The following is a 24,941-nucleotide window of genomic DNA, read 5'->3' as shown; positions in this document are numbered from 1 at the left end:
AAATAATGCCTTAGAGTAGGGAATGGCAGTATGGTGCTAACTCTGGTACTGTAAAACTTCATCACTGTTAAAGATCACTTCCTGACTATGCATAAAAGATACAACTCCAGCTAGGTCTGGGTTACAAAAAGATTGTGATCCAGTATATACTGTGTGTGCCAGCATGTATAGCATCAGGTGCAGCATTGTGGTGGGCAGTGCCACTGCTCCATCTTTGCCTCTGCTCCTTCATTTTATTCTTTCCTGCCACAGAGCTATCTGCTGTGTGCTGGCAGAGGGCTGCCAAACAACCGCCTTGCATGGGTTTGTTGTCTGCACCATTTGTGCCTGTGTCTCCACTCCAGCACCCAATTAATTCACTGTTCCTAAACATAGTCAGACTCTTCTGCAAGGCTCTGCTTTCTTCCAGGAAGAAGTTGTTCTTCGAGTTGTGCTTTTGTTTGCTTTCAGGGCCACTGGGTTTGCGTGCACTGGGTATCAAACGGGGAGGGCTGAGGAGTCCTCTTCATGACCCTTTTGAGGAAGGAGCACTGGTTCTGTATGAGCCCCCACTGCTGAGTGCCCACGACCAGCTGAAAATAGACAAGTGAGTCATCACCTGGCACAAATGCTTCAGCTCTGACCCCCTTGTACATGTAGGTTTATGTGCTTTCTTCCCAAATGTGTCTGAGCTGGGCTCTGAACATCAAGAGAAGTTTGGTTTCAAGCATTCTGCTTGTGAATTTGTTCAGGTATGGTAACAATCAAAGAAGGAATGTACCCATGTTGGATTCTTTGTGTTCTTCCACAGGCTGTTTCATCACCCACTCATCAAAAATTTAAACCTGTTGCAGGGGATGAGCATACACCCATGATGAAGCTGCTTAGAAAATCTTATGGCTTATTTGTTAGTTAGGAAACATCAGCATCTAAGGACAAGCAAAGGGAGGTGACTGACAGTCAGATGTTAGTCTGCCTAATGGTTTTTATTCTGAAGTATTTATTTTGTGTTATTATAACTTAAAAGGGCTGGGAGCTGCATCTTCATGGAGAGAGGAGGGGGTTCCTCTCTCCGATAATACGGTTACAATACTGTTATTGAAACAAAGAAACTGTGTCTGTGAACTACATTCTGCCCTTGTTTTAACCACAGCCCAAATACATGGTTTCACTGATGTTTTTATATTGTAGATCAGGCCCCTGTGACTTCATTCTCAAAACAATTAATCCATTTTTCACTCTTGTTGGTAGTTGCTTCCCTCGTCCCACTGGCGTGTCCTCAGTATAGCAGTGAGATTTAAAAAAAAAGCTAAACATATGCTGTGCCGAGTTCATTAATCACACTGTCTTCTTCCTTGACTGCCTCCTGCAGGGACAAAGCACCTGTCCACGTTGTGGTGGATCCTGTCCTCAGCCGTGTTTTACGGCCCCATCAGAGAGAAGTAAGTTTTCCACAGGGACCTGAGGGTCTTGGTGCATTTCAAAAAGCTGCAATTCTTCTGCTGGAATTGTTACCCACCAACTGTGAGGTCTACACAGACTAACAGTCTGTGACAGTCTAACAGACTCTAGTCTGTTACAGATGCAAAGTGAAACATTTGGTTTAACCATCCTCTTAGAGGCCTGAATGCTTCAAATATTCTTTGTCCTGTGTTAAGCAAGGGGACGTGCTGGGAGAATTACAACAGTCCTGTTTGTCCTTAAAAATGTGGACATTCACTGCTTTTATGTGGGTAAGAACTTCCTCTTCTCTTGCCTCTGATCCAGCAGGATCAGAGCACTCCCAGCCTAAACATGATGCTGCTGAATGCACAGGTGTGTTCTCTGGGGGGCTGTAGGTCAGTTCAGCTGACAGTGGAAACTGGGAATTTTCTGTGACCATTATGCACGGTTTGCATGTCTGGGAAAGCACATTGGCTGACTTTTGTGTCACCAGTGATACCTTAGGAAAAGATCAGATTCTGCAGGGAGATGGGATCTTGCAGAGTCAGGGCTCAAAGTCCAGCCTTTCCTTACCTTGAAATCTGGAGATGTAGCTCTGCTTAGTGGAGCTCAGTGTGGAAGGTGACAGATATAGCTGCAATAAATTATTTTGCAGCCCAGTCATGAGTTGGTGTCCTGGTTTCGGCTGGGATAGAGTTAATTTGCTTCCTAGTAGCTGGTACAGCATTGTGTTTTGGATTTAGTATGAGAATAATGTTGATAACACACAGGTATTTTTAGTTGTTGCTCAGTAGTGTTTATACTAAATCAAGGATTTCTAGCTTCTCATGCCCTGCCAGCAAGAAGGCTGGAGTGGCATAAGAAGTTGGGAGGGCACACAGCCAGGATAATTGACCCAAACTGGCCAAAGGAATATTCCATACTGTATGATGTCATGCCCAGTATATAAACTGGGGAGACTTGGCTGGGAGGGGAGGATTGCTGCTTGGGGTCTGGCTGAGCATCGGTCAGTGGGTGGTGAGCAGTTGCATTGGGTATCACTTGTCTTTCTTAGGTTTTATTTCACTCTTATCTTCCTTTTCATTACAATTATTGTTACTATTATAATTTTATTTCAATTATTAATCTGTTCTTAACCCACAAGTTTTATGTGGTTTTGATTCTCTTCCCCATCCCTCCAGGGAGGAGTGAGTGACTGTGTGGTGCTTAGTTGCTGGCTGGGTTTAAACCGTGACAGTTGGGCAGGGCAGACTGTGTTTTGCTGGCCAGCAAATTAGTTAGCTCTGCAGTCTCTGAGCCAGGAAATGCTGAAGTTCTTTTTTGTGGTACCTTGATTCCCAACACAGTGTGGAGTAGATTTCTGCTTCGTTGTGTTTTATTTGGAATTTACCCTTTGTAGCTGTGAGCTGTCCATGACCTATGTATACTTGAATTTGCCAGTGAAGAGTGCCAAAAGACTTTTTTATTTACGATTTTGTTATAAATATTATGATTTTATGTAGTAAATATGTGCAACATCACAGTATTGAAGCAGTGGGTACTAATTTCCAAATATCTAATGTAGGTATCTGGACAGTTTGAAGTTCAGCACAGGTGCAGTGTATTATCATATAAGCCTAAAGGCAGCACAGATGGAAGCTGTGATTGCTGATCTTGCAGGCTAAGCAGGTCAAGCTGGATGTGTCCCTGCATGGGAGATCTTCAGATGGCTCTGAGAGTGCTGTAGGCTGCTCTTAGCTTGTACTTGTGTTTCAGAGTTGGTGCTCAACCTGTGACCTGGTGTAATGCTCGTCTCTGGCTACGTAGCTGGAGGCACTTTGTTTTTGGGTAAGATGCTGCTGGCTGGGGCTTTTGTCAAGTAACGATAGTTATGTTGGAGTCTTGGGCACACTCTCTGTGTTTTGACAGCTGGCTCTCTCTGGTAAAGCAGTCTTGGTTCTAGTCTGACTTGCAAGTCTAAGACTAATAAGGGCCTAAGAAAGAAAAAGAAGAACTTGAAAGTACAAGTGAAGGTGCTCCATCTTCCAGTCCTAAATAGTGGAACACAGAGGGGTGAATCTGTCCAGGGTGTTTAGGTTGTGCCCCTCATTCCTTGCTCTGTTGAGACAATGCAGGGAGCTTGTATGTTCCCAGCACAATGCCCTGGTTTTCTCTGACTCTCTGTCATCATATGATAGAAGAACATTTTGCATTTGTCCGTCCTTTTTTTTTAAGCCCTCTCCTTTTATCTGTCTTGGTGACATGTCAGAGACTAATGCAGGGCTGAGCTCTTCTCCCACCTTGTGACGTAGGTTATAACCTCAGCCCTGTGTCTTTGAGGCTAAATCTGCTTTGGACCTTGAGTCCCCAGGTTGAGTCATTGTGCTTCTAGGCAGAAGCAATGAGGGCTGCTGAGGGTATTCTGGGGGTTAATCAGGCAGCAGAAACAATTCTGCTCACTCTCTGATTCTGTGTTTTTAAAACTACCTAATTGGTGATTGTTAAGATTATTAACCTCTTTGCAGTAATTAATGCAGGTTAGCTGATGGCCCAGGCCTATCTAATGCAGCCAAGGGTAGAAATTTCTGGGCATTCAACTCAGGAAGCTGCTTGTAATCGTACAGTTAAAATGGAGTAAGATTTCATGCATGTTACGAGGTACGTGTTGTCACCAATAATGTTCCAGACCAGATGTGGCTGCATTTTAGCTGTGTCTTGGGTGATTTCCCTCTGTCTCATTAGAACACTGCATGTCCCCAGGGATGTGCTACACAGATTGGCTGTTTGTTTTAGTATCAGTCCTGTGCATTGCAGTAATGAAGCTGTAATGAAGTTGTCATTCTGCTGATGTCCTCATCCAGGTCTGAGAGAACAATTTTTTGGCAGGGAGTGAAATTCCTCTGGGACTGTGTGACGAGCCGGCGGATCCCTGGGAGTCATGGCTGTATCATGGCAGATGAAATGGGGCTGGGCAAAACCCTGCAGTGCATCACACTCATGTGGACGCTTCTCCGGCAAAGTCCGGACTGCAAGCCTGAAATCGAGAAAGCCATGGTGGTGTCTCCCTCCAGCCTGGTGAGAAACTGGTACAATGAAGTAGAGAAATGGCTGGGGGGAAGGATCCAGCCGCTGGCCATTGATGGAGGCTCCAAAGAAGAGATTGACCGTAAACTAGGTACAGGAATGTTTGCAAACGGTGTGGTTGGCTGCTTAGGTCAAAGTCGCGCATTGGAAGAAGCCTACAGTAGCTGATGTAAACACTTCTGAACTATCATTAGAGCTCTGGAGACTGATGAAAGTCTCTCCACTAACATGTTTAGATCAGGCACTTCCATGTTTGGTAATAGTTGATCTTTTGGAATAACCCAAGTTCAGTCATGTGCTTAAGTTAGGGCAGTCACGGTGTGTCTTCTCTCCAGCCAGAACCCAGGAAATGAGTGGGCAGAGGTGGGAGGGGGATGGAAATGGGGACAGTTGTGGGGAAAGGAGTGTGTAATTGAAACAGACAGGTTTTCCTAGATTTTTAAGGCAAAAGTTTTGCCTGCAGAGTTTGAACCCTTTTCTGTTAGTTTTCCTCATCCCTCTTTTTTCCTTTTCTCCCCTCCCATCTGCAGTTGGCTTTATGAACCAGCGTGGCCTGCGAGTGCCTTCACCCATCCTGATCATCTCCTATGAGACCTTCCGACTCCATGCCGAGGCATTGCAGAAGGGCAGTGTTGGGCTGGTCATCTGTGATGAGGTACAGGGGAATCTTTAAAGACAATCTGTTCCTGATATTTTCTTGACATCTGGGCAAAACCAGCGCTGCTTTCTTAAAATGGGGGAGGGAAGCAGGAAGCAAGGTTTAGCTGCGGACAGCACCCATTCTGGTATTTGAGAGGCTGTGGGTAAGCAGCTCTTCAGTCCTGGGTGAGCCTGAACAAAAGAGGGTGTTTTCAGGAGCTGAGATGGGAAGAAAATCCAGGTGGTGGTAATTGTGGCCACTTTGCAGGGTGATGGTCACCTAGTAGGGCCCTCTCTGTGAAATACGTAGCAAGAAAGGAGGTCCACTGCCAGTTTTGATTCTGAAAGAGGCCTTACTCTGGTGGGATGGTAGTGCCCTGGCTCACTGCTCTGGTTTTCATTTGTTTGTATGTGTCTTTGCTAAAGTGAGAACTACTTTATGTTTGGTCTGGCCTTGTGTTCTGCTCAGTAATTTTTGACTTGGCTCTGTTTTGAGCAAGAGGCTGGACTTGGAGATTCCTGAGGTCTCTCCCAACATAAATGATTCTGTGATCTGGCATGCTCTTGTGTGTAGTTGTTCTGTGCTTGTGGGGGAGTTTAAAGGGCACTCCCATGGCAGGGACCCTCTTCCCCTGTCTCTAGTCTCCTGCTTGGGGCAGAGGTGGGAGAGCTGGGTGAGGAGTTACCTCATGTGCTACTTGTTCGAGAGGCGGCAGACCTGGCTTGACTCCCTGCTTGCTGACTGCTGGATCTAGCTTTGCCGAGCCCGTGTTGTCAAGCTCTTCTTTCACATGGGTGAAATGGAGTTGGTTTTGCATTTATCATTCTCTGTTTGCGGTTATAGGTACTGAGAGCCAGAGATGCTCTGAAGGACAAAATAAAACAATTGCCCTCTGCCTCCTAGAAAGGATCAAGCTGGGGGCCTCTGCCGCTGTTGAGGTGTCCTCTGCTGCCAGTTAGACGGGATTTGTTATGTGGTGGTGCCACCCGGTGGTTGCGTTTTGTATTTGCTGGAACAGTGCTGATGGGAGCTTAAAAAGAGCGCGCATACTCACAAGTGTAGCTTCCACACCTTTCAACGCCCCTGGGATGGGGTCAGCAGCTAGGGATGCTGGGAATGCAGCTCCATGGCCGTGTGTCTTCCCTATGCTCCCAGTAAATACTCGGCTCTGCAGTGGTCTGGCATTTGTAAAAACCATGTCATCACTTACGCTTTGTCCTACAGCATAGCACTTGGATGCTAATAAAGTTGGTTTTCCTAGGCATGGAAAATGGGGCCTGTATTCAGATTACACCTGTAAGAGGCACAGAATCTCGTTTTATTAGTGTGCAAAGGCCTGGTAGCCCTGCACGTAGGTGATCTGAATGGTTTGTGATCTTGACCTTGGGTGATGCAATGTTACTGGTCCAGAGTTCAGTGCCTAGGGTTGGTAGCTGAACACATCCCCATCCTTGAACAGGAAACAGTTCCTATAGTTAGACCATGTGGTGATTGTTATTTTCATGATAGGCCCTCTTCCCTGGGTGTGACTCAGATGTTCCTGCTTTGGGAAGCTTGTAATGTCATGTTTCCTCATGTAATGGCTTCAGGTTTCCCACCAGATTCTTGCCTTTGAAAGAAGTGTGTCACAACAGTTGAATACACATACAACACTTAGTCCACTACGAGGAATGGGAAAAGTGGTGAGATGCCTTGTGGGAGATACAGCTTGTCAGTGTTGATGAGGATCTCCAAGCTGCTTCCCATCAGGGCCACGGGATTTATTAGCTTCATTCCTTTTTTTTCTTTTTTCAAAGGGCCATAGACTGAAGAACTCTGAAAACCAAACATACCAGGCTCTCAACAGCTTAAATACACCTCGACGAGTCCTTATCTCGGGCACCCCCATTCAAAATGACTTGCTTGAATATTTCAGCCTGGTGCACTTCGTCAGTTCAGGCATCCTGGGTAAGACATGAATGTGTGAGAGACGTGAGGGAGGGGGAAGTTGCTGGCAAGGCCTCCCCTAGCTACCAGTGCCAGTGAAAGCAGCAACCAAGGCAATAGTGAGAAGAAAGGTCAGGTACAGGTTGGAAACTTATTCTCCTTCAGTTTGTATCCAGAAAGTCTAGATAAGAGTTCCGTGTTCTAGAAGCCGTATATCATCAGAGCTCTGTTTCAGGAAGATTGTATTTTAAAGTATGCCAGTCTAACAGGTGTTTTGGAAGGGGAATTAATTACTAAGGTGAAATGAATATATGACCCTGAGTACTACCTGGCTTATCTTGTGTAGCTGTACTGGTCAGCCAAAATGTCCACCTAGGCGAGGAGTTTCTCTGACAATAAGCCCTTGGAGATAACTGCAGGAGTTGCTGGGCAGGAAGAGCCAGCTTGTAATGGTATTTCCCACAACACTCCCAGGCTATAGCAAATTCAGAAATCTAAGCCAGGAATGATATCTTTGTAGGAGAGGCTCCACAAAAATGAGAGTTTGACATGACATGCTCTGTGTTGAGTACAGAGGCAGGCTGGGAGACAGCTTTTCCCTCTTCTCTCTTTTGTATCCATCTGGCACAGCAAGCTGAAGTGACTGGTGCAAGGCAGAATAATGTACCTTGTGGCAGAGTTAGGCAACAAAGCCTAAGTTTCTGGCAGTCTGCCATCCTATTATCAGGTAATCTGAGAGAAAGCTGAGGGTGATGTCTAGCATTTGGAGTTAAGACTGCTCTTGTTTTTAAGGCAAATGTGTCCTGAATATGAGGTTAACTTCATCTGAGATAGAAAGAAAATAGTCTGGAGGAGAGATGCTGATTAGTGTGAGATCAGGATCAAACACCTAAAATTGCTGGTAGCAAAACGAAATATTTGGTCTCTGTCTCCTATGCTCTGCTTATGTCTGCAAGCTCTGTTTTAATTTTAAAAGCAAAGCAGTCTTTGCATCCTCTCCTGCATCACTAGGTTAGGAGCAGCTTGGCTTTGTCAAGAGAGGTCACTTTCTGTCAAGGAATGAAAATAAACCAATCTGAATTATTTCCTTGTTGCTGTAACTTGTTGCACATGTTTGTCTCAGATTGTTTGGTGTCCAGTCCAAGAGGCTTCTCATTAATTCTAGTGCATGTACAACTCTACTTAAACACCATTCATCAGATTCTTAGTCTTACACGCAGAACTTGGTCTTTATCTTTTCCTGTTCAGCTGTTCTGTCCCCAGGATTTCTTACGAAATAGACAGGACAGGGCTGTAGGTGTTCTACATCTGCTTTTTCCATGTGCTTCAATTTTGGGTAGTTATTACCAGGAGCTAATGTGATTTCCCCTGCCCACCCTTGACCTGTATTTTGGGCGAGACTAGTCTCTTCATACTTTCAGTTCCTTCTCTCTGAGATGAGGTTAATACTGCAACTACTGCCAGCAAAGCTGCATGCATGCAATGCAGTAGTCATTGTTCCCTCTTTCAGACTGTGACCAGTAATAGGCAACTGATTACAGATAATATTGAAACAGGCACAGGTAATACCTGTGCTGTTGTTTGCAAGGACCAAATCCAGGAGTAAAAGTATAGCTGGAATGTAAGCAAAACCAGTACATGCCTGACTGGACTCAGGTTTAACTAAAATTGTATGACCTTTGGCAGTGCATTGTTGTTGGAGTACAAAATTATTTTCTGTTTGAATCTTTCCTGGCTAGAAAGGAAAACAAATCATACCGATGGGGCCAGAATTTGTTGTATCTGCTGGACCCTATGCTTGTGGTATGATAAGTGGGGCTGTGAGGTACTGATCAAAGGTTATTTGGTAGTACTTGTCACCTTTTCACTTCTGTTTTTTACAGGGACTGCACAGGAATTTAAAAGGCACTTTGAAATTCCTATCTTGAAAGGCAGAGATGCAGATGCAAGTGAAGCTGAGCGACACAAAGGAGAAGAGAGGCTTAAAGAGCTGATCAGCATTGTGAACAGGTGAGCTTCATCCCTCTTTGCACTGCTTTTGCATAAGCCCTTCTTCAACAGTGGTATCTTTCCAAATTACAGTTGTAGCTGTAATGAACTCTCTTGCCAGTTATGTCTATTCAGCAAGTGATTGTGCAAGTATTTATTGCCTAAGAAATCTACATAGCATGTAGCTTTAGTTTGGAAAATAGCACACTGACATGGCACAGTTAGCTGCAGTCACCCCCAAGCAAATGTACTTGATACTGAATCATAATTTGACACTCATGTTTGTTTTCTCTGGGATTTGAATAGTTGGGCAGCATCCTTTTATTTGTGTTACCATAACTACAGAGCAGACTGGGTCATACTTGAGATCCATCCAGCCCAGATGTTGAGTGGCAGACAGAAAGAGTATAAGGAATGTTGCTCAGTTTTGCTGTTGATTGCCCAATTCATAAAAGACTGGCTCACTTTCATAGCTGTGTTGGCTCTGCAGTGCTAATGGGATTAGATTACTAGTGTCAGAGATGTGACTTTTGATCCCCAAGAAGCACCTCTGTGATGTAAAATGCCATCTTGTTTCTCTTTGGTTGATTTTTGGTACTTGTTTAAACCTGGCTTCTTTTCTACTTATGAATACAACCAATTTATCCACATCTGCTGGCAATCACTTGTCTCTCTCTAAGAACTCTTAATAGAGACTCTTGAATTCTCAGCATTGCTGGTATCTTCATTTCTTTTAGTTTTGTTTTTTTTTTTAATCTGAGCTTTTGCAGCCATCACAAATACAATCCTGCAGTTCATAGTCCTGGTAAATTGAATTTCACACGGAGTACAGCCTCCCTACAGAGACAGCCTTGACCTTGACTTAGATTAGCTTGCAGAAGCTTAAGAGAAAGAAAAGGTTGGGAGGAGAAGAGCTTATTCCTTCTTGAGGTGCATATTTTTTTAATAGTTGATGGTAAAGGGGTGCAAAAGTGTGTTCAGGAATGCTTGTGCCTGACTATGTTGAGGTGTCTGTCCTTTCCTTTATTGTGCAACAGTCATGATGCACAAATAGGGAGGATGAAGCACATAAGTACTAACAGATTAATTGGTTGAACTTGGTAGGAGTTACAAATGAGACAGTAATGCAATGATAAGTGGAATCATAGATGTAAGGCTGGAGTGGCCTTGGAGAAGGCGTCTAATCCATGTTGCTGTCACAGGGTAAAAGGTGTTAGACCTAAACTGTCCACCCCCACCCAGCACTGAGGACCTTACAAATTTCCCAGGACACCTTTTCCAGGGCATCACTGTCTTCGCAGTTAGAAAATGCTCTTAATGCGTAACACAAATCTTCCTTACCACAGTTTAAGCCTGTTACTTTTCATCCTACTGCTTATGGGTTTGGAGACCAGATTATTCCTTTCTTTAACACCCTTTGACGGATTTTGGTGCTATCATATATCCCTGCTGTCTTCTATAGGTTTCATAACATCATATTTACAATGTTTTCTGGCAGAACTAGGTTTCTAGTGAAAGAATTGTGAGGAATAATAGTGATACAACAGGGATTTCTTGTCATCTGATCTTAATTTCACTCCCTGCAGGTGTTTAATCCGAAGAACTTCAGACATCCTGTCCAAATACCTGCCGGTGAAGATTGAGCAGGTGGTCTGCTGCAGGTACCAGAAAGCATGTAGTCTTCCTGGGAAATGGGAGGAGCAAGAGGAAGGACTAAAAAGTTGCAAAAAGCCCTTCAATGCTTGTGGTGACAGCTTCCCTCTAGGAGTGAGACTGTAGTCATTGGCAATACGTTGCTTTTCCTCCTGAAGCAGGGATGTACAACCCACAACTGGTTCTGCCAGCCAGCTGTGTACAGCAGAGCCCTGGCCTTTGCAGAGCTTCTCTTCCAGCTCTGGGCTGAGATATCCCCATCAGACTTGGAGGCAGTTCTAGGCTGTCTGTGCTGTAGCTAAAAAAAAAAAAACAGGCTAAAAAGAACCCACTGTGTAGATGGAGGAGGAAGGATAGGGTTGGTTTGGGTGCAGGCTGAGACTGTAGAACTCTTGTTCTGTTTCAGGCTGACACCTCTGCAGGCTGAGCTGTACAAGAACTTCCTGAAGCAAGCCAAGCCAGTGGAGGAGCTGAAGGAGGGTAAAATCAGTGTGTCATCTCTCTCTTCCATCACTTCCTTGAAGAAGCTCTGCAATCGTAAGTTGTTCCACTCATGCAATGGGTTTGGTTATTGCACTGTTGATTGGGGTTTTTTCATTCTCCCTTGTGCATTCCACAGTCTCTGAGCATTATTTGTTCTCCAGATCCTGCTCTTATCCATGATAAGTGTGTGGAAGAGGAAGAAGGTTTTATGGGAGCCCTGGACTTGTTCCCTGCTGGCTATAGCACCAAATCTGTGGAGCCCCAGCTTTCAGGTACTGTGGAACTCAACAGTATGAATGTGCTGCCTAACACAGGCAACCATGAGACTATTTTTAGCATCTTATCAACGCCCCCCATCCCCAAGGTCTGGCATTTGGGAACTTCTGCTCTAGCTTTCTTCTTTCTTTCCTTTTTGTCCAGGAAAAATGCTGGTTTTGGACTACATCCTTGCTGTTACAAAAAGCACTAGTAACGACAAGGTGGTTTTAGTGTCTAACTACACTCAGACACTGGACCTATTTGAAAAGCTCTGCAGGAACAGAAGGTTTGTCTTTGGGCTTTGTTTGTTTAATCCTGCAAGACTGTACTTGCAGCCTACACTGTAAAAGAAACTGGCTATTTTTAAAGTTTCTGTCATCAGGAACTTGTGATCTGTAATTAATGTGGCTTGTGCTTTGGCTACTGGGGTCACTCAGTAGAAAAGCTCTGGCCCTCTGCAAAAGCTCCTAAAGTCCAGGCCCTTGTTACAAGGCTGTTTGTGAAAGATTTTTTTTTTTTCTTTCAAGTAGGATGCTCTGAAGGTCTCAGCAGTCTCATTGTGGTAAATGCTGTATATTTTAGGTATTTATATGTCCGGCTGGATGGCACCATGTCCATTAAAAAGAGAGCAAAGATTGTGGAGCGATTCAACAGCCCCTCAGTAAGTAGCACCTGCCAGATGTGAGCAGCTCTCCTGCTAGTTCTGAATTCTGCAAGTAAAAGTATGGCTGAATCTGTAGTTTAATCCAAGCCTGCCTTTTTCCACAGAGCCCCGAGTTTATCTTCATGTTAAGCAGCAAAGCAGGTGGCTGTGGTTTGAATTTGATTGGGGCTAACAGACTGGTTATGTTCGACCCAGACTGGAATCCAGCTAATGATGAGCAGGCCATGGCTCGTGTGTGGCGGGATGGCCAGAAGAAGACGTGCTACATTTATCGACTGCTTTCAGTGAGTCTTACTCCTCTCACCTCCTCAACACGGGGTTCTTGGTGCCAGCCAAGCTGCAGCTGCTGGGATTAGGACCAGAAGAGGAAGAAATTTTTTGTTGGTGCCCAGAATTGATTGGCACTTAATTGCTTCCTACCCTTAGACGTGTTGCCATGGAAAACCATGAAGGTTCAAGCTGGAGGGTGATTACTGCAGGCCATGGTTTCTAATGGTGACTGGCTTCTGAGAAATAGGAACAACTGTGGCTTTCCAGATAAGATGCTCCTTTGAAGTCATTTAGGCATCTGACTTCTTTAATTTCTTGGGGTGTCTGATGCCAAAGTTGCTGCTTTTCAGTCAGGCTGCAGTCTGTTTTGTTTGGGTGTTTGTGTACTTAATAAACAGCAAGTATGTTCCTGGAATTGCAGCAGCTTTTGGAATGGAGCTGCCAGTTAGCAGGTGTGTGGTAGCTGCTCTGTAAAGGAAAACCACTAACAAGACTAGTCCTTTCAGGCTACTGTAACACTTTGTCCTCTCTCTGCCCTTGTTTACTTTCACCTCTCACTAGTTCAGACTGGGGTTTTTTGTTCTTTGTTTTGTTTTTTTTCTGTAAGCTTGTGTTCCTTGATCAATTATTATTTGACAAAACAGATGTTCTTTGCCCATCTCTTCCTTAATGGTGTTCCACTTTTTCTCTGACCTGGAAGCAGGCAGTTCTTTTGCTTTTAGAACTAGCAAACAGGTCTGCAAATCATGACAAGTCACCCCCCTCCTTTGTATTACATTTGTAATATGTCTGCAGAACAGACATTTTAATCTTAGATTTTTGCCTTTAAAATGTAGTATACTGGGCTTTCTGCATATCTGTTCTAGAAGTAAATAATCTCCCTCCAGACAGCAGGTGTGATTGATCTCTGTGTAGGTGAACCAGCAAATACTGTTGATGCTTGTGTCACCCAGGGCTAGCTTTTGTTGCTGTTTTTTGGGAGAGGTTGTGTGTGTTTGTGGTTTGTTTGTTTGTGGGTTTTGTTTATTTTTTGTCAGGGAGTGGCTGTAGCTGCTGAGCTCTTTTGCCTGCCTTCCTGTCAGCACAACCTGGTGTGGTGTGTGAGTTTTAGCCACAAGTGGTAGCTCCACCTTCTCCTCATCCATATCTCAGTTGGATCCACTCCTGTAGCCACAGTGAAAGACAAGAGAAGCAGAGCTGTGTTAGATCGGCAACCAAATAGGTTGTGGTTGGAGTACAGCTAGTAAAACTTGCCTGTCATCTCTGCTGGTCTGGCAAGGCACTAAATGGTTCTGACAGCTTACTGCCGTTTGATCTGGGACACTTTTTCAAAGTAGTGCTCCTAACACCAGTGTCCTGACTGTGCTTCGTCTCTGGCTCTCTCTCCTGTAGACGGGGACCATAGAGGAGAAGATATTCCAACGCCAGACCCACAAGAAGGCCCTCAGCAGCTGTGTGGTGGATGAAGAGCAAGATGTAGAAAGGCACTTCTCACTCGGGGAGCTGAAGGAGCTCTTCACATTGAATGAGACCACCACCAGTGACACCCATGACAAGTGAGTGTACTGAATGACTAATGGATGGGGTCAGCAAACAAAGACCCCTCCACAGTTTGGTCTGCTGGTTCAGGGGTTCCTCAGGCAGCAGGAGAAAGCTCAGAGAGAAAGGGCGTCAAGTATCTCTGCTTCTGAACCTGTTAACCACCTGGATATGAGCACTTCCTTGTTGTTGTCCCTTTTGTTGTGTTAGAAAAGCTGTGCTGGCTGGGCAAGTGAGCAACCTCTCTTGTTTCTGCCTGTGTTTGGAGGATGTGAAATACTGCAGCTAATGAAAAGAGAGAAACTGGTCAGAGCTGCTCAAATCGGTCCTTCCTTGCCACTCTCCTCCTAGTGGTTTGTGATCTCCAAGTGTTGAGCTGTTTCCACTGCCAGGGCTACTCTATCTGCTAAGAATTCATGAGGCCAACACAAGTGCTCTTCAGGGGACTAGAAGAATCCTCTTCTCCATTGTCTGCCCTTCTCCCCCACCCCTGAGACCTGTGGTATTGTAGCCACAAGAAAGAGGACAGGGAGTGCAGGAAAACGCTTCACTGTGAAAGTTAAGACTCTTAGTTCAGGCAAGAAGTGAAGAGGATTAGTTTTAAGGTGACTCAGAGCTTAGCTCTCTGTATCTTGTCTGCATGGCAACAAGCTTTGCTGGCAGGGCTGCTGCTGCTCTTTGTCTCATGTGGCAGCTCAGTGGGACATCTCCCAAACGGCCTGAGCACGACCCGGTGGCTGTGGCGGGAGCCAGGATGGGGCGGTTGGGAGCACAGTGTGTGCTCTCGGACTCAGTAAGCCTGACCCGCTGCTAAGAAGGTGTTAGCAGTGGGGGTGTTCACTCAGGATCTGCTCTAAGCAACATCCTTCGCTTTTCAGGGGAAACTCCTCCTGATCTTCCTCTGGGTCCTGCTGGACTATTCCCACATGGCTGAACATGGAGGGGGAGTGCAATTAAAAACAGAACCCCAGGGTTTCCAAACTGGGGGTCGTTCCTTAACTCTTGTGCATTTAAATGAAATGTGGTAGTAATTAATCCTGTCTGAAAATCCAGCTGCCAGTGCTGCAGGTTAAGGGGAGTTAATCCAAATGTGACTGGGCTCTATTTTTTAAACAACCGATATGTGAAAGAAGTGGTGGAACCTTGTGCTGACCTTGCACTGGCTCTGTTCCAGGATCAAGTGTCGTCGCTGTGTGAACGGCCACCAGGTACGGGCCCCTCCCGAAGGGTCCGACTGTACCTCTGATCTCTCCCAGTGGAACCACTGTGCCGACAAGCGGGGGCTGCAGGACGCCGTGCTGAAGGCTGCGTGGGATGCTGCCGTCACCTTCACCTTTCATCATCACTCCCATGAGGAGCAGCGAGGGATTCCCTAACAGGTTACTGTCCCTTGTGGGGGCAAGGGCAGGCTGCTATGGCAGCCCACCCCGCTTTAATCCCTTTCAAGGAAAGGGGCCGTGGGTAGCAGTACATGCTGGACTGTTTGGTTTCTGAGAGGCTGGAAGCATTGGTCAGTCTACTGCAACAGCAAGGCATCCACGGCTTTTTCTCTGCTCTTGTATTGTGTGCCTGAGAAACAGCCCTTTGGGAACTGGGAATAACTGGATCTTGTGCTCTTGATCAGATACAGCACTGGTTCTCATGCTGTTGGGAGTCTGTGCCTTCTACTCAGGCAAGTTTTGTCTTCAGGTTTAAGTTAAGCCTGCAGTTTTATAACACTTGATGTGCAGAGTCATGGGATTTTTTTTTCCTTGACAGCTGTGGCTTACAGCTGCTGATAAGAAACTTGCAAGGTCCATTTCTGTTGTGAAATGTGAACCTCCCTGATTACTCAGGAACAAGAGTATTTGTACAAGAGAAAAAATTTCAGCTTGTATGTTAAACATCTGGCCTGAAAGATCGTGCAGGCAGCAGGAAATCAGGCTCTATTAAGGTAACTCCATTTCTAAACAACTTGCTTTGTTATGGGCAGGCTCCCCTGACCTAGCAGTGTTTTAATTAGGTCACGTTACAAGGCAGTAATAAAATTCACACTTCACATTATGGATCTTAATTATATTTTTATTATAAAAATGTTACAAAAAACCAAACTCTTCAAAACCGCTGTAGAATGACTGCAGATGTTGGAGAGGGGCAACATGACTGCAAATAAACAGCAAGCTACTTAGTACATAAAGAACTGTATTATTTTTAATGAAGTAAAATTTTCCAAATTTAAAAGGTCAAGGCTAGGGCTGCTTTTAGCTTGTCTGCTATTCCTTTTTAAGTGGAGGGAGGAGTTCTTCAACGGCTGAAGTTGAAAGGGACCTCAAGGTCATACTGTCCAGTGCCACTGGTCAAAAGCAAGGTCACCTGGAGCTGGTTGCCAGGGACCACAACCAGATGGCTTTTGACTCTCTCCAACGATGGACATATTTATTGATGAGACATTAGCTGAAACAATGTGTAATTTGTAACACCCAGTGAAATAAAAACTGCTTGTCTAGAGATCTGCAGGAAGTCACAGAAGCTCATTTGATATGTGTCCCACTTACCATCTTCTCAGTTTGAATATTTATTTTAAGAGTTTGATCACCTGGGAATACAGCTGTTGATCCACACGGTCTTGTGTGTCGCTTTACTGTGATACCCCTTCTTCAGATGAACAGAAAAGTGACAAGAACAACTGTACTCTGCTTGAACCAGGGAAAAAAAACTGTACTCTGCAATAAATATTACTGGCCAAGGACTGAACTGCTTAGTTCAAGCTGACCGGTTTTCTCCTGCTCCTGTGTCCATCACATGACACTGATGTAGTCAGCAAAGGCCTGGGAAGAGTCCCACGAATCATTGACCACGCTGCACACAGCTTTGAGACGCCGAAGCGCTTCTTGAGCTGTTTCAGCATCCTGGTCCAGCCAGTTCTGAAAGAGGCGGAGGTGTGTGAATTGAATCCGTCCCCCTCTCTGCTGGATGTGGCCTTCCAGCTTCTTTGTGAACTCCAGGAGCCCATCAGGTTTGATGCAATTTGAGCTTTCCATGGAAAGAAGGACAAAAAACCCCATTAAGAGTCTAGGCAGTAATTTGCAGTTTAAATTACTGATCCTTCTAGTAACTGCCAGTGCAGGTACTTGAGGATGTTTCAAAGCAAAGTACAACTTTCTTCAGCAAGACAAAGTGGGAGTGTTCTGTTAGTTTTGATGAAAAACAAAAGCGAAGTACAGTAACATGAAGGGCTGGAAGCTTTTTAAAACTTAAGGTGATAACTACTGACAACTCATTATCCTGGTCTCCTTACTCCCCACTTAAGTATATGTAGCTGTGGCCTTAAAATGTTGCTGGACCCAAGCTGCTGGCTAAGCAGTGTCAGGAGTACTTCAGTCTCACAGTAGCTGTCAGCCACCTGGACCAAGGGTCCTGGGCCAACCTCCAGGTCAAGGTGCAAGCTCCACAGTAAGTGATGATTTAGATCTTCCTTCTGAGAAAATTTAGAGAGCATGTGTCAGGTTTTGGTGTTTCTAGGAGATTGAAAGGTCATTTCTCCTGCATAAATGTGTTAAATACATATGAAGTTGCATGCTGGTCTTAATCTTGAGAGGCACAGTAAAAATCAGGCGTAAAGGCTGCTGAAAGAGAGCCATGGTTAAATAAAATGTCAAGCCTGTGTACTCTCAGCAACCTGAGTCATTAGAATGTAAAGAAGGGGGGAATAAAATAAGCAAAAAAAGCCATTAGTATTACAAAAGTGCCACCCTCTGTGTGCTTCATGAAGGTTACTGCCTATCTTTATGGCCATTTGGGTTCAAGAAGAGAGCAGCAGTTCAGGTTGGAGACCAAAGATGATGAAAGGAATGCAGAGGCATTCACAGGATCTGACAGGGGCAATGACAGTAACCTCCCAGAGCTATTCATGCTGGTGCCTAATAATAAATGTACATAGGGATGTTAGTTCTAACCTACAGACCAGGAAGGGCTCACAGCAGCCTCCCAAGGGAGCAGCAAACCAAAGCTGCTTTTAAGATGGAGCTCAACTCATTTATAAAAGGAACAGTGAGATGTCTCAGAGACATGGGAGGTCCCTGAGGTTGTATGTGCCCATGGCAGCATTTCTCTAAGCTTTTGCTGGGCACATCTTCCCTTGAAGAAGGAACAAAACTATGCTCAGGCTTCTGCTGTCTTAGCCCAGTTCAGCTCTGACCCTCCTGAAACAAGAAATTCAGTGTGTTTAGAGCAGCAGAATACCTGACATCCAGCTGGCAAAGAGAAGAGGAGGAATCTTCAGAGAAAATGTCTGCAAGAGCAATCAGCCTGTGATTCCCTAGAAGGGGAGAAATGCAGGTGTTAGATGCAAACTGGAACCTGTCTTAAATATTTAAATGGCCATAGGCTGGGATAATAGCATAGTAAGGAGGCTGTAAGCATGTGCGTGCAGCACAGCGGGCTTATCTCTGCACCTTCAGTTTGCTCCCCCTGAGTGGCCTAAAGCAAATTCACCCCACTGAGCGCAGTGTGTTCAAGCCAGTGGAAACATCTGCTGATAGGGCAGTTTGTTTCACTAGAAAAATCCTGGTTTTGTCTGAGAAGTCAATATACAGCATTGTTTAAAAGATGGCCAATAGCACAGAGTTAAACTCAGACCTCAGAAATTCGGTATATTTCAGATGAACCCAAGCTTTCCCATTTCATTTTGTTAAAAGAACAGCAAACAACATTCTGGATTTACCTGCAATCATTTTTCAGACAGCCCTGCTTGGCCTGTGACCCAAAAAGCCTATCGTTCTTTAAATTCAGTTCCACTTAGACACAACCCTTTCCTTTACTTATCCCCATCCTTCCAGTGACTGCCAACGGCTTTGAAGGCACAAAACCCTCAGGCAATATCTCTGCTTCTAGGTAAGAGACAGTACATCTGCTGCTGGATCTGTTCCTGTTATGAGTCTGAAGCAAATCAGTGTTCAGTCATATCTGGAATCCCACCGATACTTGCTTTTGCTGCAGAGAAAAGCAACTGTAATGCCCGTGCAGCACCTGGGCTCTTGGTACTTGCTGAATGCAACTGAAATTCTGCCTTTAAAAAATGAACTTGGTGCTCCTTATGTTGTGAGCTAAATCCACTCTGTTCGTGCATGTGTTAAGTCCAGCATGGAGGTCACCAGCTAGTAATGGTCCTAACTCCAACCCTGAAGTTATCTCCAAAAGAGCTGGTCTAAGGTCAAGGCCCCATAGCAACATTTACTGTACGCACCAAGGCGATTCCCAGGCAGTTTGAGGCTCTTCAAAGATGAATTTCTTTTCACTGTATTGATTATTTCTGACAAAAACTCAGTAGTAGAGCTTTCAAACAGCCGGCAGAAGGAAAAAGTGATTTCTGTGAAAGAAATGGATTGACAGTACGTGTTAGTACTCCCTGCGCACTTCATTATTCCATAATTACATCCTGCAGACAGCTCCAGCCCCTAATCCGTATGCCAGAACAAAGCCTCCCCAGCCGCAATTGCATACAAGAGCACTGCTGCTCTGTTGCAGGAAGAGAGCAGAGATCACACCCAGGGAAGTGGCTTTGCCAGCTGACCCAGTTAAAGGCTGATGTGCTCTGCAGGTGAAAAGTGTTTTATAGCCAAGACTATGGACTCCTCGGCAGCATATGCTAGCTAGCTTTGCAGCTGCTTCCTTCTCTGCCCTGCTGGCACAAAGAACCAGGCATGTTACCACTCTGCCAACGGCTACAGATCTGCTCCAGTGACATTTGGCTAAACCTTACACATCTGAAGATCACCTTAAAACATCAACCAGGCAAAAGCAGCCACCTGCTTTTCCAGGCACCAGCACCTAGGAGTTTGCTGTACCTTGCAGGATGGGATCCTGAAGCAAAAGCAGAACTTCTTTCTGGTGCTCAGCCAGGTTCACATCATGAAAGCTCAGTTTCTTCAAATTTGGATTATACTCTAAAAGCAAAACAAGTTCTCAGGTGAAGTACTGTATGTCCTGGGGATAAAAAGACCCTGACCCAACTACCAGCTAATGCCCAGAAACTGAGCTGGACTGTGGATAATTTGTGCTGGATTGTGGGTAATTAAAAAGGAAACATCCTGCTGTGCAGGATCATTCACATGCTCAGCACAGAAAGTACGATGGCTGACACCCATTTCCTTTTCTCAGTAGTCTCCAGGAATGTCCACACAGAAGAAATGGACCCACCTAAGTTGGCTTCAGGCTCAAGGACGGCAGATCTCAAGATCACAGCAGGGAAGCTACTCTGTGTCACAGTGATGCTACGTACAGGTTATCTGTGTACCTCTGAGCGCCTCCAAAAGGAGCCCAAGCTCCTGAGAACAGGGCAGCGTGGCACTGTCAAGGGACAACTGCTGGAGGGACTTTGACGCCTTGAGCACTGGCAGCAGGAATGCGGTGTGCAGAGGTTCCCTGGGGAATCGGATCTCCAGCTGCTCCAGGCAGCTCTCTGAGGGAAGAAAAAGAAACAACAATGCAAGAGCTCAGTCTGGAGTGCCTGTCTTCAATCGCTGGATCCTAGAGCAAGGAAGCAGTCCATGTGCCCGACAGGACGATTATTTAGGTTGGTAGAAAGTGCCTCTGTGACATGGCCTGCCCCACAGAGCACTATGGCAACTCAGCCCTATGGTAATGTAAATCACTGAAGGCTCATTTCAGGACTCCTGCCAGACCACACAGCCACCAATTTCTACTGTGTTCTGGCAGTGAAACAATGCTTGAGAAAAGGTCACGCTATATGCACAAACCACTCAAGTGTCTTTCCAGAGCACAGCTCTTCAGTGACCCAACTCCATACCTGCTCAGGCTCTGCTTACTGCTTTTGTGGTCACTCAAGGGCTAATACGTGTGGTGAGAGACCTGTGAGCTGAGGATACGCTGCTATAGCTCCGACTGTAATCCAGAGGCTTGGGCAGTGCTTTCCTGTGACCTGTGGTATTGTGATGATGAAGAGATGCTTTCCCTCTGCTTAAGGGTCTGTCTAAGGCTTGGAGCCTCACAGTTAATACGGTGGACAAAGCAGAAGCTCCCAACAGGTTTACAGATCTGGTGGGATACGCTCCCCGTGGGCAGCATGGACAGTCACTGCTAGCAGGCTATGACTGGCCCTCTACAAGGCTGATGCTGCAGCGGGTTGGCATACAGCAATAAAATGCTTTGTCCAAGACTCAGGCTCCACAGAGCACGTCACAGCCTGGAAATGACAAATTGCAATGCCATCTAAATCAGAGAGATGAGGCTGTAATTGCTGTAATTGTAGTAATGTCTAGTTCAGATCTGCATGCCAAGCTTTTACAGCTCTATCTGCCTCCCACGTCCTGGTCACCACTCAGCATGACGATTCCTACCTGGGATTTCTACCTCGCTGCAGCTTGGGTTCCCCTCTGGCCTGCTCCCCTCCAGCTGGTTTTTGAGGTCGAAGCTCACTGAAAGCGTGTGGAGCTGGGGGAAGGCGCTCAGGATGCAGCGAACGAGCTCCATGCAAGGCATGTGGGAGAAGACGTCGCTCACGCGTACCACGTGGAGGCGGCAGTCTGAGTGGCGGGAGAGGGCCCGGAGCCCAGAGAGGATGCAGAAGATGTTAGCACCTAGGCCTGGAACAGCATTTGTACAGAAATGTTAGCTGTGCCCGTATGGACACCAATGCACGTGCAGCTGGACCTGCACTAGTGGCCAAGCAACCTAAGTCAAAGGCTAAACACACACACTCTTAAGCTGGACTGAGTATACGGGAGATGGAGATCTGGCTCTTCCCTTCGTCCTCTCTGGATGGCGTTTAAGCACAAGGCCAGGGGCTGTTCTGGGGCAAAGTGCCCCATTCTCTCCCTCAAACAAGTCCCCACGCTCATTAAACATCTCCACGGAAGCCATTCCCAAGATTTGGTATCAATACTCTTACAATGCCCATTTCAGTAAAAATAAAATCAGGGTAAACCTTAGCAGTAAGTCAGACCATTAGACCGAAGCTGGCAGGAAGTAACCTGTTCACACCACTAACCATTGTAAGACAAAACCAAGTTTTCTAAAGACACCCAGGAGCTCAGCAGGTTACTCAGAGTCCGACATGTCTCCCCAGTCAATGGAATGGAGAATAATTCCAGCGTGGACACACTTCGGAAGCGGTGAGCGGCTTTCAGAGAAAAGATTCTAGCAGATCCTCCTCTTTTTTTGCAGCCAGCATGGCCAGTGCATGGAGGTCCTGGGGAGGAGCTAGTCCAGTTCTCAGCGTTTTCTCCCTCTGTGGTGCTGTTTTTGTCGACTAACCCCGAATTATCCTCTCTTGCAACAGTAAAAACAAAATCATACAGGTCTTCCTGGTCAGCATATGGTCCCTTGCTTCGTTTGAGGCAGCGACGTTTCCTCCCCACTGCAGATTTCAGCCGTCTGCGTGTCTTTGGGGGAACGGGGTGACAGGACAGCTGGTCTGAGACGCAACAAGAAGATCCTCCCTGAATGCTGGTGTGGTCACAGGGCACCTTGCTGCCTGCCTCCTCACATGCTTGGTTTTGCAGAGGAGGACTTCTCGGTCCACAAAGGTCAGAGTTCAGATGAGCATCAGCCCTGTATCTCTTCGCCTCTGCACCAGCCTCCTCCAGAGCCCTGGGGGATCCCTTCTGGTTTTCACCATCACTCCACTCCCTCTCATTGTAACGGCCCCTCTCTGCTCGCTCTCGTGCTGACTCCTGGCCCTGGGATTTGTCCTCCTCTCTGCAAAGGCCACAGGGGCTGCTGTGATACGCGAGGGCATTTCCCGAGCGCCAAAACCCAGCACTCATGCTCAAAATGAGAACGAGAAGCACTGTGTCAGGAACAGGCCAGGAATACATGGACACTTGGCTGACAGAGCCATGGTGAATCAGCCGGTGAAGAAGTAAAACCAGTGAACGCCTGATGGACTGGTCGGAGGAGAGGAGGTGCTGGAACTTCAGGATCTGCAGGGAACCAGCCAGGTTTTCAAGCACTTTCTGGTTGTGCTCAGCAGTGAGCTCCACTGCGCCCTGCAGCATGTTGCAGAGGGTAAGCTGGGAAACGTGTGGGGAGCTGTGGAGCAGCGGCGAAAAGTGACGGTCGTTGAGACGCCAGTCAGAGGTAACATCCAAGACACCATGAAGAACGTTTGCGAAGAACGTTTCAAGGAACTTCTTCCTCCAACATGTTATATTCTGCAGTTAAAACATGGCCATATTAACAATATATCAGCCACAATTATTCTTTTAAAGTTAATTGTTGCTACCTGCTAAGCAAAAACTACTGCTAGTGAAACTGTGAATAGTTCTCCACATCCTTCCTCAGTGTATGTTACTCTCATAACTCTCTTCAACTCCCTTCTTATCTAATTCATATTCAGTGGTTTGAAGCTAAGCCATGTTTTTGCCTATTAAAAATCACATCATCAGGAATTTTCTTCCCAAGCATCTATTTATAGGCTGTGATTGTCTATTAATGATTCTTTTGCAATGCTGAATCAATGAAGATGCTTCAGTTTTCCTACATAAACCCATTCCTCCAAACTCACTGCCTTCTGTATGTATTTTTCTAGTGCTTTCCAAGACATCAGCACATTCTTTTGCCAGCGTAGGTGTAAGCATGCTATAAGATACTGGTTTTTTTCTCTATTTCACTAGGAATTACATCTCTAAAGACTGGATTTATTCTTTGGCAAACTTGCTGTTGTGAGATGAACGGTATGGCTGTACACTACAGTTCCTTTTATGAATCCCATTTCCCAAAATGATTGTGCTACCACGGTCGTGCCTTGATCTGGAGCTCATGAACAAGCACCAGCAATTGCTCGGAGGTGGCCAGCAGCACCGGCAGGCTTAGAAATGAAACCTCACAGAAGACAGCAGAGACAGGGTACCTGTGTCGTGCCCCTTCTCCCACCGGCGGCGTTTCCTCACCTCTGAGTTGGGCGGCCTGGTTTTCATCACATCATCCCACAACTTGCGCCAGATGGGCTGTGTCGAGAGGCCTGGGGGAAGAGAACAATCAACCGGGCGTTTTGTTTTCGCCCCTTCTATCCGTCTGAGTGCCCTGCCCCGGAGCTTGCCAGGGTGCTGGGTGGGCACAGACCCCTGCAGCAAAGGGACGGTGCTTTGTGGTGAGGGGAAGATCACCACCTCTTAAGGGACGGGAGTTAAAAAATGGCAGGTTTTGTTGGCCCTCAAAAGGAGCAAAGTTACAGCCAGGCCCACACTGCCACGTGAACCCTGGCTAGGTATGGGATGGGGCTCAAGAGTTTGGACGCTGGGGGGTGTCCAAGACCCTGCGGCAGCGACTGTGCTCCGGGGGTCTGCCTGCCCTGCGTAGAGGGGTTCACCCCTCCTGCCCGGGGCTGCCATTTCCAGCCTGGAGAAGTTCGTCCCTCAGCGCGGGTTCCTCTCTCCAGGCCGGGGGCATCCCCCCAGAGTGTGTGTGAGTTCCGTCCCTGCCCCCAAGAGTTTGTCGCCATCCCCGCCAGTGTCACCTGCTCTCCGCGCGGCTCCCTCGGCTCGCTCGAGGCGGAAGACGGTGAGAAGCGGCAGGAGCCCCCGCAGGAGGTGCCCGGGCAGCGCTGCGGAGAGCCAGAGGGAGACGGCGGCAGGGTGCGGGCAGGTCCCAGGCCCCGCGCCCCGCCGCCCCGCGCCGCCCGCTCCTTACCCCAGACGTCCCGCTCCAGGGCCCCCATGCTGCGGCTTACTGCCGCCGCGCTCAGCGCGAACAGACTGCGCGGCCCCTCCGCCGCCATCGCTTCGCTCAGCGCCGCCGCGCTGCCGCCATCTTGGGAAGGGACACCCCCCGCCGCCGCCATCTTGGGAGGAGGAGGGAGTGGGCGGCCATGTTGGGGAGGTCACGTCGAGCGGCCTGCCCTTCCCCCGCGGGGCCGGCAGCCAGGCCGAGCCGGCTCCGAGGCTGCGATCCCCAGGAAAAAAGTCAAAAAGAAGGCAGGGAGCGGAGCTGTAGCCGCCTTGAGTCGGTCACAGGCGCAGCCGCCACCGGCTGCCATGTTTGGAAAGGACGCGCCTGGGCCTGCAGCACCGGCCCTGGGGGCGGGCCCAAGGCGCT

At 46.9% G+C, this 24,941-nt stretch overlaps 2 protein-coding genes across 6 annotated transcripts; one reads left to right on the top strand and one right to left on the bottom strand.

The window, feature by feature from the left end:
- The first annotated feature begins 1,357 nt into the window (after positions 1-1,357).
- Positions 1,358-20,146, top strand: RAD54L (RAD54 like). Of its 4 annotated transcripts, none has more exons than XM_074906278.1 (14): positions 1,358-1,421; positions 4,288-4,576; positions 5,016-5,140; positions 6,922-7,072; positions 8,935-9,061; positions 10,627-10,701; positions 11,100-11,230; positions 11,338-11,448; positions 11,597-11,720; positions 12,017-12,095; positions 12,203-12,382; positions 13,761-13,924; positions 15,082-15,286; positions 20,046-20,146. In XM_074906278.1, the coding sequence occupies exons 2-13, from the start codon at positions 4,351-4,353 to the stop codon at positions 15,281-15,283; spliced, it is 1,695 nt and encodes a 564-aa protein (XP_074762379.1). In that variant the 5' UTR covers positions 1,358-1,421; positions 4,288-4,350; the 3' UTR covers positions 15,284-15,286; positions 20,046-20,146. The 4 variants fall into 4 exon arrangements, with proteins under 4 accessions (XP_074762379.1, XP_074762380.1, XP_074762378.1 ...); XM_074906279.1 differs by lacking the exon at positions 20,046-20,146 and adding an exon at positions 18,780-19,114; XM_074906277.1 differs by lacking the exon at positions 20,046-20,146 and having other exon boundaries at positions 15,082-15,287.
- LRRC41 (leucine rich repeat containing 41) lies at positions 16,683-24,904 on the bottom strand. 2 transcript variants are annotated; one of them, XM_074906274.1, is made up of 10 exons: positions 24,537-24,904; positions 24,364-24,450; positions 23,798-23,868; positions 21,895-23,059; positions 21,245-21,490; positions 20,182-20,346; positions 19,733-19,831; positions 19,132-19,254; positions 18,129-18,204; positions 16,683-16,919 (listed from the first exon to the last, which is right to left on the bottom strand). In XM_074906274.1, the coding sequence occupies exons 1-10, from the start codon at positions 24,685-24,687 to the stop codon at positions 16,685-16,687; spliced, it is 2,418 nt and encodes an 805-aa protein (XP_074762375.1). In that variant the 5' UTR covers positions 24,688-24,904; the 3' UTR covers positions 16,683-16,684. The 2 variants fall into 2 exon arrangements, with proteins under 2 accessions (XP_074762375.1, XP_074762376.1); XM_074906275.1 differs by lacking the exons at positions 24,364-24,450; positions 24,537-24,904 and having other exon boundaries at positions 23,758-23,846.
- Between the last annotated feature and the right edge of the window lie 37 nt (positions 24,905-24,941).

The sequence above is a fragment of the Athene noctua genome, chromosome 5, assembly GCF_965140245.1.
Source record: "Athene noctua chromosome 5, bAthNoc1.hap1.1, whole genome shotgun sequence".
Taxonomy (NCBI): domain Eukaryota; kingdom Metazoa; phylum Chordata; class Aves; order Strigiformes; family Strigidae; genus Athene; species Athene noctua.
The sequence above is the reverse complement of the archived record's forward strand: the minus strand, read 5'-3'. Positions and strand labels throughout refer to the sequence as shown.

Coding starts and splice junctions, on each gene's coding strand:
- RAD54L (XM_074906278.1), top strand. CDS start 4,351: ATGGCAGATGAAATGGGGCTGGGCAAAACCCTGCAGTGCATCACACTC. Junction 5,141..6,921: donor GGCTGGTCATCTGTGATGAG/GTACAGGGGAAT, acceptor CTTTTTTCAAAG/GGCCATAGACTGAAGAACTC. Junction 12,383..13,760: donor ACATTTATCGACTGCTTTCA/GTGAGTCTTACT, acceptor TCTCTCCTGTAG/ACGGGGACCATAGAGGAGAA.
- LRRC41 (XM_074906274.1), bottom strand. CDS start 24,687: ATGGCGGCGGCGGGGGGTGTCCCTTCCCAAGATGGCGGCAGCGCGGCG. Junction 24,451..24,536: donor CCTGGAGCGGGACGTCTGGG/GTAAGGAGCGGG, acceptor GGCTCTCCGCAG/CGCTGCCCGGGCACCTCCTG. Junction 20,347..21,244: donor CAGCGAGGTAGAAATCCCAG/GTAGGAATCGTC, acceptor TTCTTCCCTCAG/AGAGCTGCCTGGAGCAGCTG.